The sequence below is a fragment of the Rhamphochromis sp. 'chilingali' genome (genome assembly GCF_963969265.1).
Source record: "Rhamphochromis sp. 'chilingali' genome assembly, chromosome: 4".
Taxonomy (NCBI): Eukaryota; Metazoa; Chordata; class Actinopteri; order Cichliformes; family Cichlidae; genus Rhamphochromis; species Rhamphochromis sp. 'chilingali'.
This window is the reverse complement of record NC_137948.1, coordinates 24,476,318-24,489,223: the sequence shown is the minus strand read 5'-3', so window position 1 is coordinate 24,489,223 and position 12,906 is coordinate 24,476,318. Positions and strand designations below refer to the sequence as shown.

General features: G+C 41.7%; 1 protein-coding gene across 2 annotated transcripts in view; it reads right to left on the bottom strand.

The window, feature by feature from the left end:
• The window catches only part of npnta (nephronectin a), a 56,969-nt gene that overhangs the window by 28,430 nt on the left and 15,633 nt on the right, over positions 1 to 12,906 (bottom strand). The window contains exons 3-4 of one of the 2 annotated variants that reach the window (XM_080881632.1): positions 8,702 to 8,752; positions 5,561 to 5,653 (exon numbers count right to left, since the gene is read on the bottom strand). In XM_080881632.1, coding sequence (XP_080737758.1) covers positions 5,561 to 5,653; positions 8,702 to 8,752 — 144 coding nt within the window. The remainder of the gene's footprint in view (positions 1 to 5,560; positions 5,654 to 8,701; positions 8,753 to 12,906) is intronic. The other variant, XM_080881633.1, reaches the window with a different exon arrangement.

Here is a 12,906-nt window from a genome sequence, read left to right as displayed (position 1 = left end):
CACCCTCCATCACAACTCTCGCCGGCTGATGGTCCACGGGAAGAAAGATAGGAAGGTGACTGGCCCACACTGGTGGGGTTAAATAGTCCAGCGCCTCTTCTTTAGACAAAAGAAAATGGGTTAGAGAGGAGGAGGGGAGTGGGAGGAAAGGGAGTGGAGGGTTTGATTGACATGAAGTAGTAAAGTGAGTGAGGAGAACAGAGGGAGAGGGAGAGAGAGAGAGAATTTTTTAAAAAGGAACCAACCAATGGATTAGGACACCTCTGACCACGCTACATTCCTGGAAAGTAAAGAGGAACATTATGCAGCAAAGAGGATTACACTTGTGGGAATTGGACATGAGCTGAGTATCAGGGAAAAAAAAGGGCACATGGGAGAAACAGCAAAAAGTGGTTTTGCATCTCCTGTCCTCCTGCCCGCTCGTCTCTTCTGCATTCCCTTTTTGTCACAAGGGTGAAATAGGATCTGAGAGAATTACAGTATCGCACAGATTCAGAGGATCCCTTCTCAATTTCTGCCCGGAGTTTCAAAAGTAGGCAGGAGTTACATTTAAAGACACAAATCACTGTTTGACTGCAAATGCTTCAGCCTCAGGAATTTCAGTCCCTCCCCTTCCTGCCTAACCATCTATCATTCAAGCAACCTTTCCTCCGGCACTGGGCTAACAACAGCTATTGTTAAGTGACAAGAAGATGATACAACTAGCTCCGACTGTTTCTGCATGCTCCATATCATCCGAGCATTTTTCGACCGAGGAATACAAAAATCTAAACTGAGAGGTTACGCAAGCAGCCGCACTGCCAACTCTGCTTAAGACGGAAGCATTTGTAGCTGAACTTTTCTGTAAATAGACACGATGAACGGGCACTGGAAGAAGAAACAAACCTTCACTATGAAAACAATCTGTTTTCAGTTTGTCTTCATTTATAGACAAATGGCATGCAGCTGTTTTTATTGGAACTAGAGATGTAGAGATATATTATTACTGATAGTAATCATTACATAAGTTTATGGAGAATACATCTCTAATAAGGCTGTAACTATGTGCTGGACAGGAACACAGTGGGTGGGTCCAGTCATAAAATGGGGAAAAACAAGAAGAATAAACCCACGAACAATTTAGCTACTGAGCTGCCACCTCAGGGTGTAGGTGCCTGTACTGCACCCACTGGCCACATTTTTAGGTACAACTTCCTAGTACTGAGTTGGATGACCTGTTGCTTTCTGACATTCAAAAAGGTGCTGCAAACATCAGGTTAACATGATAGCATCACACAGTTGCTGCATATTTGTCGGCTGCGCATTCACGATGTGAATCTCCTGTTCACATAACAAAAGCACTGTACTGAATTGAGAGTTGGTGACAGTGGAGGTCATTCGAGTACAGGCAACTCATTGTCATGTTCAAGAAACCAATTTGAGATGCTTTGAGTTTTGTGACAAATCATTATGGTGTACCCATCTAGTGATGCTGGGAAATAGGTATCAGCAGATGGGTACACTGCGGTCATAAAGGGATGGACGCAGTCAGGAACAATACTCAGGTAGGCTAAGGATCACGGTGTAACAAGAAAATATCCCTCAGGTCATTACGCCCACAGCCTGAACCATTGATACAGCGCGGGACCCATGCTTTCATGTTCTTTACGGCACATGCTGACCCAATTATCTAAATGTCTCAGCAGAAATCAAGACTTTTGAGACCAAGCAATGTTTTTCAGTCTTCTCATGTCCAAATTTGGTGAGCCTGCATGAACTGTACCCTCCGTTCCAAACCTTTAGCTGAGTGGCTTCTGCTGCTGTAGCTCATTTGCTACAGGGTTCAGTGTGTTTATGTTCAAAGATGCTCTTCTCTTCTGTCTTGCTTTCCCATTCTGATCCTCGCTTTGAACTCCAGCAGTTATCGCAGGGGCGTAACTTCCAGGGGGGTTATGCCCCCCCCCAATAATCAGACCCAACCAATATAACCCCCCAATAAAATTATGAATTATCTTAAATAAAGAGGCTGTTGATTTTCTTTGCTCGTTTCAAGTATTACCAGCAAAATAGTTGCATGTTTACTAATCTGGGAATTTACCCAGATTTATTTATTTATTTAGACAGAGATCTTGACCCCCCCCCCCCCCCCCCCCCCCGATGTTCAGCACAAAGTTACGCCAATGAGTTATCGTGGCCATGTCTGCATACCTACCTAAATGAACCATGTGATTAGCTGATGAGATATTTGCATTAGCTGGCAGTTGAACAGGTGTACCTAAAGTTGATGGTGAGTGGAAAAAGTTCAACTTAGTGGGAGAATCAGTGGATTTACCTGAAAAGTACCAGAAAAAAAGTATTTCTGCAAATGTTATTAAGTAAATGAAAATATCCATAAAGACTCTGGAGGTCGATCTGATCAGTGAGCGATCCTTTAGCAGCCACTGTGATTTCAAGGCTCATTCTCTGCTGTCTCTGTGTGATAACTTTCTTCCATTCTCCATGCGCTGTTAATTGTAATAGGACAGTTCTGCAAGCCACCATCTGGCTGCTTTATTGTGTGATGTGATATCATGTCTTCAATCATATGTGTTCAACCTGTGTTGCATCATTCTTAATGGAACAATATCTTTATCATTACAATGAATATCAGAAGGAAATCTTAGCAGGGGGATGATTTCTAATCACATATACTTCAAACTCACAGGAGTTAACTCAGGTCAAACATTACTTCTTGCCTCTTTGGTGACCTTAAAGAGAACACAGATAAAAGGAATCTGGAGTAATAGCCAGACAACTGAGTGTAAATACACAGTATGATGACATGCATGCAATACTTTAAATACTTGCAGCTGTTTGGCTGCTAATAGCAGACAGCCAGAAAGACAAACAGTGACAGAGAGGGATCGGTTTCTAAACCAACAGCCCTGAAGTATCTGTCTACACCTACACTGAATTAAATTCGCATGGAGATTAGTCAAAGTGTTCATGCTCTTTTCTGCGGCTTTGCCAAGATAAAGCAGTGAGAGATCCAGATAATAGCTAATATTCTGAAAACAGATCTAGAAGTAAACTGTATACATGCTGCAGCAGCAGTATTAGGCTATCACACTTAAAGTGGTATTAATTACGTATCTGGCTGACAGACGAGGAGCATCTGGAAGCATCTCCGCAGCTGTATTCCTTCTGATGTCTGAGACATGGATCCTCCAGCAAAATCTTTTAATAGTGTCTTAACAGCAGGTCAACTACACCTAATTAAATCCACCTGCATGGAATAATCATCTTATTAAAATGATTGGATCAGCAGGGGGAGTTTGCTGCCAAACTGTTAAACAGATTATCCTTATAATGAGTTTATTTGTGCAGCGACAGCATGCTCATCTATCACTACGCTGAATGACAGCAACGATTCTCATCAGCACCGAGCGTGAGGCGCGTTCTCAAAACGATTCTGTTTGGATTCTCAGAGAGTCAAGTTAATGGTGAAAAATAATCACATTCATTTAAATTATATCCCGTTCAGATCGTGGGATATTTTCTGTATAGGAGCTGCGACGAGAGTTAAGGCCAAAGAATTTGGTAGTAAAAAACCCCCCAAAAACAAACAAGGTATATAAAAATATAAAAATATTGGACATGTGAAAATACGGCAGCTGCTGTGATCGTGTTTACTGTAAACAATGACTGTCTGTGGTTTGCTTTTGCTCCACACAAACAGTGTTTCTAAGGTGTTCAACACTCTTGTTAATCAATCCGAGCCTCCAGGGTGGCAAACTCATCCGCACATCCCACTTAAAATAAATTTGTGTATTCACCACTGATGTCCACACTTGTGCACATTTTCCTGTTGTAATCTCTTTTTTAAAAATAAAATAGTAGCTCCTATCATTTGCAGTCAGTGAATTTTTGTTGGTGTGATAAGGTGAGGTAATGACCTTTTTAAGGGACACAAACTAGGAAACTGCTGGACAAAAGTTTAAAAAGTCGCTCAATTTTCTAAGTGTTAAATTTGTCTCTTTAAAATGTTATCAGCGATTTGCAGACAGATAAATATAGATAAATGTTCACCTCCTTTTAGAAGCACAAGCAGGGCATAAAATTGAGTTATTCAAATATAGGTACTTAAGTCGAGTATTTAGCCTCTTAACGAGTTTGACCACCGGCTGCACTTATCGTGCAACTCCCCAGGAGACGCCGTTTTCCTCAAAACAAATTTACAGATTATAATCTGATTTAAAAGCTCTCGGGGAGACTGCTTGACCTTTAGCAACATCGAGGTCAGAGAAGCAGCTCGGGGCTCTTATTTCTTTCCTCCAGTTGTCTCCTCGAGATAAATACTGCACTCCAGAGGGACAGGATATTAGAATGCTTCAAAACACTGGCCACCTGGCACATCAATAGTACACCTCAAATCAATGTTTGACCGACGCTGCATTTAAATGAGAAAATCTAATCTCCGGTCCCTGAATGATTAAATTGGTTTCCATAGCATGGGGCAGCGCGGCAGAGAATGCGGGGTTATCAGCACCTACGCAGGCTGAAAGGTCAAGTCTGCCACTCAGAGCTAAGTAAAACGTCACGAGCTTATTGGAAAAATGGGAGTTCGGCAGACGCTTGAAAGTACAGTTTCATCTTGAAAGGTCTCGGAATCACTTTTGTCAGATAAGTCTGTCTGAATGGTTGGCAGCGAAGTCTGCCTCGCTTGGATACCGTATCCTTTTACTTTCCTCCTCTTTGTTGCAGATTGAGACAAAGTAGACCCGTCTGGCCCAGGCAGACAGGAGCCACCTATAGCCCTGAAATGCAGGATGAGTCATTTGGAACATTCCGGAAAGGATTTCAACACCCCCACCCCCCTCCCTCCCCCTTGTTTTTAATTACACACTATCCTATTCCCGTCTCAGGGCGTGAATTCCACAAGTATTTTCAAGCTGCTGGGATGCAGGTCAAGCTAACTGGGGAAGCTTTAATGCTTTTCAACGTGCCCAAAGTGTAAAGGCACAAAAACTCCAGACCTCCCCCACCCCCGCCCACTCTCATCCACCGACCAGCACACACACACGCAAACAAACAAACGCCTTCAAATAGCATTGGTTGCACTCAGTCGGTCCAAGTTATCTCAGGTCAGTAATTGAGATGTTATCTTCACAGGAGAGGATGCACTCCAGGGATCATTCAACACAGCTTCACCACTCATTTCCATTTGAGCTGAATCAGCCCCCGCGGTCCACCTCCTGCCCTGTGATTAAAGCACCTCACTATTGTCAGCTGATGCAAACCAGCTTCCGCTCCTGTGGCAGCTTTACAGCGCTGATGTTCTACTGTGGAGATTTGGCTGCAATAAACAGTGATTACGCTGACATCACTCAAGGCAGAGGTTCTCCTTCACTTAGTTTTCTTTAGGAAAGATGCGCACGTCAGCAGGCCCGTTGCTTAGTGGGTGGGGACAATATTTCCCGACTCTCCCTGCTTTCTTTGTGGTTTATCTTTCTATTTCAGTGCACTGCGAGGAACAGATAAGTCACGTCAAATGGCAAAACAACATCACGGTCAGAGATGCAAGCTTCGGTCGATAGCTCACCTTGATTGCAGGTTTTCCCAGTGAAACCAGGATGGCACTTGCACTTATTGGGTCCCACGCAGTCTCCATGCTTACAGCCAGGCTGGCACACAGCTGGTTAAAGGGGGATTCAGAAGGGAAGAGACAGATCAGCGCAGCGCCCTGGAAGACTACGTGTACCAGATCAGGATGACAAAGCACTTAATCCTACTGCTTTTTGACTTCCACAACCCCTTGGCTGTAAATTTACTCCCAAGTTACAGCAAAAAGACAGCGTGATGCCTCATTCATATAGGAAATGTGTGTGTTTCTCCTTGTGTGACAGTCATATTATCATTGACTAATGATAGTGGAAAAGCCATTTTCAGCTAACCACATAGTAGTTGTTTTTTTACTTTGCACAGTGCAGGATTCGGGAGAAGTTTTATTGTCCTTGCTGATATTAAATTATTTCCCACTGTAGAAAATAAATGAGACGTTTGACCTTTTTTACACCCGGCAAAATTTAGATTCTCGTGGCTTTAAAATGCAGTGCTGATATTTACTCTGGCATGCCGCCAACAAGGATTACCTAGGTGAATAATATTTCCCTCTTAGAGCGAAACTGAAACAATTAAGCACCAAAATAGCAGATTATAATTAGTTTCTCATTAAAGAGATCCTACATAGTGCGTGGATAGTTGATACTTTGATTGTGTACAGAGACGTGGAATTAGAGCTTCCCTGGCTCTGTTCTGTCTCAGTGAGCTGGAGGCTTGCCCTGCTTATCTTACTGCGCTTGCTGCAGCTTTCTGCTAAGCACTTCTGATACACCGAGTGTTACTAATTTTCATTAAAAGCTTCATTAATTATGTCATAATACAATACCATCAGAGGACTTAATTACCAGTGTGGCAGAAGAAGCAGTACACCCGAGTCTGTGAGTGTGCGTGTTTAGGGAGCGAGAGAGATGTTCTTTTGGATAGTATTCATCCCACCAGCCAGTCTGTTGTTTATCTGGAAGGATGTGATGGTATACTGAGCTTATTTGTGCTGATAAAGATGCAGGGCATGCTTGTTTTGGTGATGTCCTGCATACAGCACGGCAACCCCGCACTGAATCCAGCAAATAACCTGCATCAAGGAGGATTTACCTCTCGCCTTAACCAGTCCGATCTCTGACAGTTTTAGCTCAAACACAGCTTAACTGATTTCAGTTTGGTTGAATGGTCGGACAAAAGACCAAAGACGTCACATATATTTGTTTATGTATGTGTTTCTTCGGGTATCAGTGAGTATGTTTTTAAAAACAATCACAGAAGAAAGTGATCCCGAAATTCAGGTTTTGATAAAAATAAATTCCATGATAAATCTGGAATTTCCAAAGCTCAGTGGGAGACTGAAATACTTGTAGCTGTCTGTGATATTACAAGTTAAAAAAACTGGCAGATCAGCTGAATTTAGGTTAGCCTGTGCCACCATGCTGTGTTTCCTCTTTAAAATATAATGGAATAAAGTCCAGTGACTCTGGGTATTTGTATGTATATTTTAACATAAAATATCTTTTGATTGAAAATATCTAACTGCTCTCTGTTTCAAATGAGATAAATATAACTTCAGCGCACCGACTGACGCCTGATACAAACGTAGAAATGGTTGAAGACTCTCTCTAAGTGAAATCCATATGCTAAGAATTCAGTTACATCTTTCAGAATTTGCAGCTAACCTGGCCTATTCATAAAAAACAGTAACTTTAGTTACTCAGGTGCAGGAATTCAAAGAGAACAAGGTAATGATATGATTCCTTTAACTGATCTAGATAACTACTCACGACTCATTCCACTTTATTAGGCTCCGTGACTGAACAGAATGAAAAGCAATGTAAGCCAACTTTGAGCTTGTGATATGAGTCGGGTTGTTAACACACCGAGCAGTCAAAGTTCACATTTACAAATTAAAAGTGGCCCATTCTTGTTGGAGGACATGAAACGTGCTGCGCTCTTCCGGAAGCAGAAGTTTGTTAGACCCCGGTCTGGTCGGCGGATTAAAGGAAAGCAGCTACTGATGTCTTCGTTAGAGAGCAGCCAAGTGAATGCTCTGTGTTGTTACTCCCCTCCAAGGAGGAGGACTTGATTGGAAAGATCAGAGGCAACCATCAACAGGCTTTGCCTTTGAGGGTATTTTTAAGCCTCTGGCCTGGCAGAGAGATCAGGATAATGACCGGTGTTCATTAGCCACAGCAAAGGACAGGGAGCACTAAAAATGGCCCCACCAGCTGGAAGGCCAAACATAGTGAGTGTAATCCTCGTTCCTTGAGCGCCATCAAAACACGTCAAGTGATGACACACTTTCACTTTGGTTTACATCAGCCATTCCTCCGGACTCAAGAGAATTGCTACTGATCCTTGTGTGGACTGTTTATGGCGAATAAGCCTCGTGTTAGTGTAACACATCGGTTCATCAACCTAACGTGGAAGTAATTACTAGCAAGTAAGGGATAACTTGCGGCTTGTTTCTTTTTGATTAATGACATATAAAGCCAACTGAGATCAGGAAAGGCAATTCTGAAAATTGAGACGCTACAAATAAGGAATATTTGTAATTTTAATTTTGTATATGATCAAACTCTATCCGTTTGCCTAATAAGTTCACCGTTCCTATAAGGAGCATCTCACTCCGCTCAACCTTGGGATAATTGACTAGGCGATGCTGTGGTGAGAATCCTATTTATTAGGGAAATATAAACCCATCCAAAGTTCTTACACTGACAAGTTGCGGCACATGTTCTGTTAATAACGCTGCATCATAAATGCTTGAAGAGCCCTATTACTGATATCAAATTTAAGAAACATTATGGATTTAAGCTTTAAGGGGCTCATTAGTATTCCAATGGATTGACCAGAGGGGTGTTTGAATATTAAAAAGTTACCAAAGAACTTGGGAAAAATTCCTGTTAGACACTGGGTTCAGCTGACACAGGGTCTGCAGAGTGCAAGCTGTGTGTGCAGAACTGAGGCCAGAGGGAAGGAGATGGTTACTGCCAAGGGGTGGAGAGGTGTTACTGGTTTTGGAAGCGGGTGTGGGCTTGGCTCTATAAATAAGTGAGTGAGCACAGGATTCAGAGGATGTGCCCCCAGCAGTACATGTCAAGCAAGATTATTTCAAGAAACATGTGGAGCTAACCTTGGGGCAGGCACCTTATCCCGACTACCCTGTGAGTTAAGGCGAAGAGAGCTGCAAAACAAATAGCCAAATAAACAAGATTGCAGGCATTGTTTAGTCTCTGGGGGAGCAAAAAAAAGGAAAACAAACAAACAAACAAGCAAACAAACAGACATGATGTTAGAGGGCACAGTCTGGTCATTGGACAAGCAAACATTCCTGGAACACGCACACGGTCTGGAATCACACATATGACTTGTTGCCTCTGGGGACGTTTGGAATACATGATTAATAAAAGAATAACTAGAAAAACGAGTAAATGTCCTATTATTAAAGGAGGACATCGCTCTTATTTAAAGCGTTGAAGGTGGAAGCAGTGTTCCTTAACATGATGTGAAACAGCGAAATTATGGCTCCAAATGAAAAATACAAGACTGCACTGCAAAGATTATTCATTTTAAGTTCCTTTAAATCACTCAAGTGAACATGGTTCGCCTTCACCTCTAACAAGCAAACCCTTCTGCCTCGCTTTCACCTCAAACGGGCGAAAAGATGTATTTTTTTTTTAGCGGAGCCTTTACAGCCCGGCGATAATGAAAACAGCGAAGCAGACAAGGAAGCCACACAGACAACCCCGTTAAACGATCTTACTTAAACTGAGGTATCACTTTTCTCCTTTCACCGCTCGCTTGTTAGCTCACATTACCAATTCTAGGCTCCTGCCTTAATCCTGCGCGCACCATTTGAAGAAACAAAGACTGCACTCAATCAAACAAAATCCCGGCCTCAGTGAATCTGAAAACCCCGCAAGGACCTCGGAGGAAATTATAATGTGTGATCTATTTAATATGGAGATGATATTCAACCCACGCCTTTAAAATGCAGAGAAAATCAGAACACGTCTTCGAGCCTGGGAATTTCGTAGCGCTCGCAGGACTATCCGAGTTAATATAAAAAATGTTAGCACTTAATAATAAGCCCTGTGTAATTACGGTGCAATTTTCACAACAATTACCGTGTAATTTTACAGAAATCAAGGTGTAATTTTTTTCCTCCTAAAAAATACATGAGGGCCTGGCAACTGGAAGCTTTAAAGGAACGAAGAAACAAATTATTTTTTAAGTTATGGGCACTTTCTGGGGATTGTAAAAGAAAGGAAACAGAAATTATATCTGAATACGTTTTTATTTAATGAAGACTTTAATGGCATTTAGTGGTAAGTGAGAAATTAACTAGTATTATTTGGAGTGTGTGGTGTATTACAGTATCCCAGCCTCCATTTACTATGATATTTACCTTTTAACACTTTAACAGTGTTTTTTGAGTTGTTTTTTTCTTATCCACATATTAAGGGGCCTAATTTCAATATGACTGTAGATTCGAGCCCTGATAATATTATCAAGGCGAGCCAAGTGTGCTTATATTAGTACAGCACAGCTCTGCAAATACCCATCTTTATTCTCAATGACACATGTTCTCGGTGTAGGGTTAAGGATTCCTTTTGTATAAGAAACCTCTATTATGAACTATGGATTGAGAGTTTGAAGGGTCAAGCAAGCCATTGCCGGGTTGCAGTTTGAGAAGGCTTTCAGAGTGACCACAGCAGGTACTAAAACTCAGGTTTTAGCCTTTTCACAATTTCTCCTTTACATCTTTTTCTTACAAGTATGAGGCTTTGGAGAAGATCCAAATTACTGAAAAAAAGGAGATTATCCATGCAAATGTTCCTGTCTGTGCATTACATTTATGTGACTAATGATAACATTTGGCTAGGGTGTGATTATGTTCAGGCAATTAAATCATTTGATCAGTGAAAATGGAGTTTAGGTAGGGCACAGACCTCTGTCTGCTCTGTCCAGCCACTCAGATTTTACGCCCTCGTGGCTCATTCCCGCTGAATGCTTTAGTTGTCATGCAAAAATCATCGACAAAGAACTTCTCGAGCCAGTGAGACGGTTCCCATTGAACGCTTACAGACTGGGATGTGAAAATCTAGACACTGGGTGTATCGAAGCTGAACTCTCCATATTGATGAGTTTTTCGCACTGCGAAAGATGAGAGCTGGACTTTTATTTGTCTCATTCTTCCTGACACTGGCAATGACTTCCTGCCCTGACCTTGAATCCTAGCACTTGCATGAGCACGCAGAATTGTCCAGTACAAACTTCCCTCAAACAAATATAATAATGATGTTTTTTAACCATGAATATTTAAGTTTTAATGGAATTAGATTCGTATTTGATACAGATGCGAATCACCTGATAAAATCTTTGATGAATAACCGAAGACCGTGACTGACTGAGAGGACCGTGTGGTTACTGACGCAGCCGGGATCAACTTGTTAAAAAAATGGCTTTTAAGCGTCGTCCTCAGTGAAACAGAAAGGGAGGCACTTTCATGTGACCAAAGTGAAATGCATTTCACTGGAAATGCAAATGTTCGAATGCTCACAGTGGCAGTGAAATGTTCGCGATGGCAGCTGGTTGGAATAAGTAGCTTCAAGTGTGGCTTTGCCTGCTGGATGGCCTGTCAGAACATTATGAGTGCAGCCTCAGTCTGCTATAAATCTAAAGCTCATCTCTCTCACACATGCCCCATCTGCCTGATTTTCTCACTTGTCTTCCCATCCTAACGTCTCACCTCCACTACAAGAGCAATCACCTCCAACTCCTTCCCCTTAAATCATTTCCTCTACACCCCAGGATTTTTACTTTTACTCCTTTTTCTCTTCTTTCCCGCACTTGGATCTAAGAGCTAAGAAAAAAAAGTCAGGGTTGATCCATTACGTTTCTCATTCTTTGAGAGAAGTCGCGCAAACCGGCTGCTGAGCTCTGAGTCTGAAAAGCCACAATCCGATAGCTCCAGCCTAATCTCTTCCATCTCCACTAAAATTTACCAAGACCTGAAATCTGTGACGACTGCAACCCGTCACACACATGCAGAAAAAGGTACGCTCACATGCACACATCCATGATTACCCACAATTTCTTTCTGAAACCTTCCGCCTCCCTCCTCTTAGATTTAAATCAGCACCTTACTGACTTGATGGAATGCTGATTGTAGTCTCAAGTGAATGGATTTGAGCTGTGCCCACTCAGGAGCATTGAAAGCATTAAGGCGAGCACTCACCGAGTGATTTAACTCACGGAACAGATACGGTTTTGTTGGGAAGGGAAAGTGGTAAAGCAGCAGCTTCATATGGTGGTTAAGTTCAAAATTAGCTGATATTTTTGGCCGAACATGGAACATGTGGGATTCCAGAGCAACAAAGAAGACATGCTCACACACTGCTGTTTGGCTGGTCAAGTAACCGATGCAAACAGGACTTTAATGTGACGTAACTGGTTTATTTAGGGTTTGAAGCTTCCGTGCTTCTGTAGTTATCTTCATATTCTTTACATCCTCAGCAAAAACAAATATCTATTTTTTAAATGGGAAGCTGTAAAGGCAGAGAGCCCAGTACAAATGCACTGGGAAGTACTGGGCACTGAGATGGCTCACTCCTGCCAGGATTACTGCTGAATTTGGCTCTGTGTTCAAACAAATACATTTGAAACAGTGGTGATTTTTCCTGTATCATTCCAGCACAGATTTTCTAGTTCAAGTGTCAAGGCCTTGGGAAAAGGTAGGAGGTGTTTTTGAACAAGGTCAGCTACAGTATAAAAACTATTTCAAATTCCAGCCGTGAAATCAAACCCCCTCAAGCTGCGAGTTTAGTTCCGTCCTCTAAACGATTATCATGACTTGCTCCAAGTGTTTATGTAAGAGCAACATTATCATATTTTGTTACTAATAGACGCAAAGAAAGAGGTGGATAAAAGAAAAGACCTTAGGTTAATCTGCCTAGGCTGCAAAGGAATACAAAAACAGTGCATTGATGAACTCAAGGAACACTGTTCGTGTTCTTTAGAACAAAAACTCTTTTACATGTAATGGGAGTGAAAAACAGCTGCTAAACTCAAAGGCTTAAAAATCTTTCAGATTAGCAATAATGGACCTTTGGACTCAACAAACAGCGTGTGGCATATTTTCTATTAAACAAACCAAAAACCAAAAAAAACACAAAATACAGTGAATAAAATTAGCATGGCATGGTGAGCTTCAACAAATGAGAAAACACATCAAAATATGGTAATTTAAGCAATGAGAAACACAAAATGAGTCAACTGTTGAGTGAATTAAACATTATTTCAAAAAGCAATAAATATGTGCCCAGTTAGAAACAT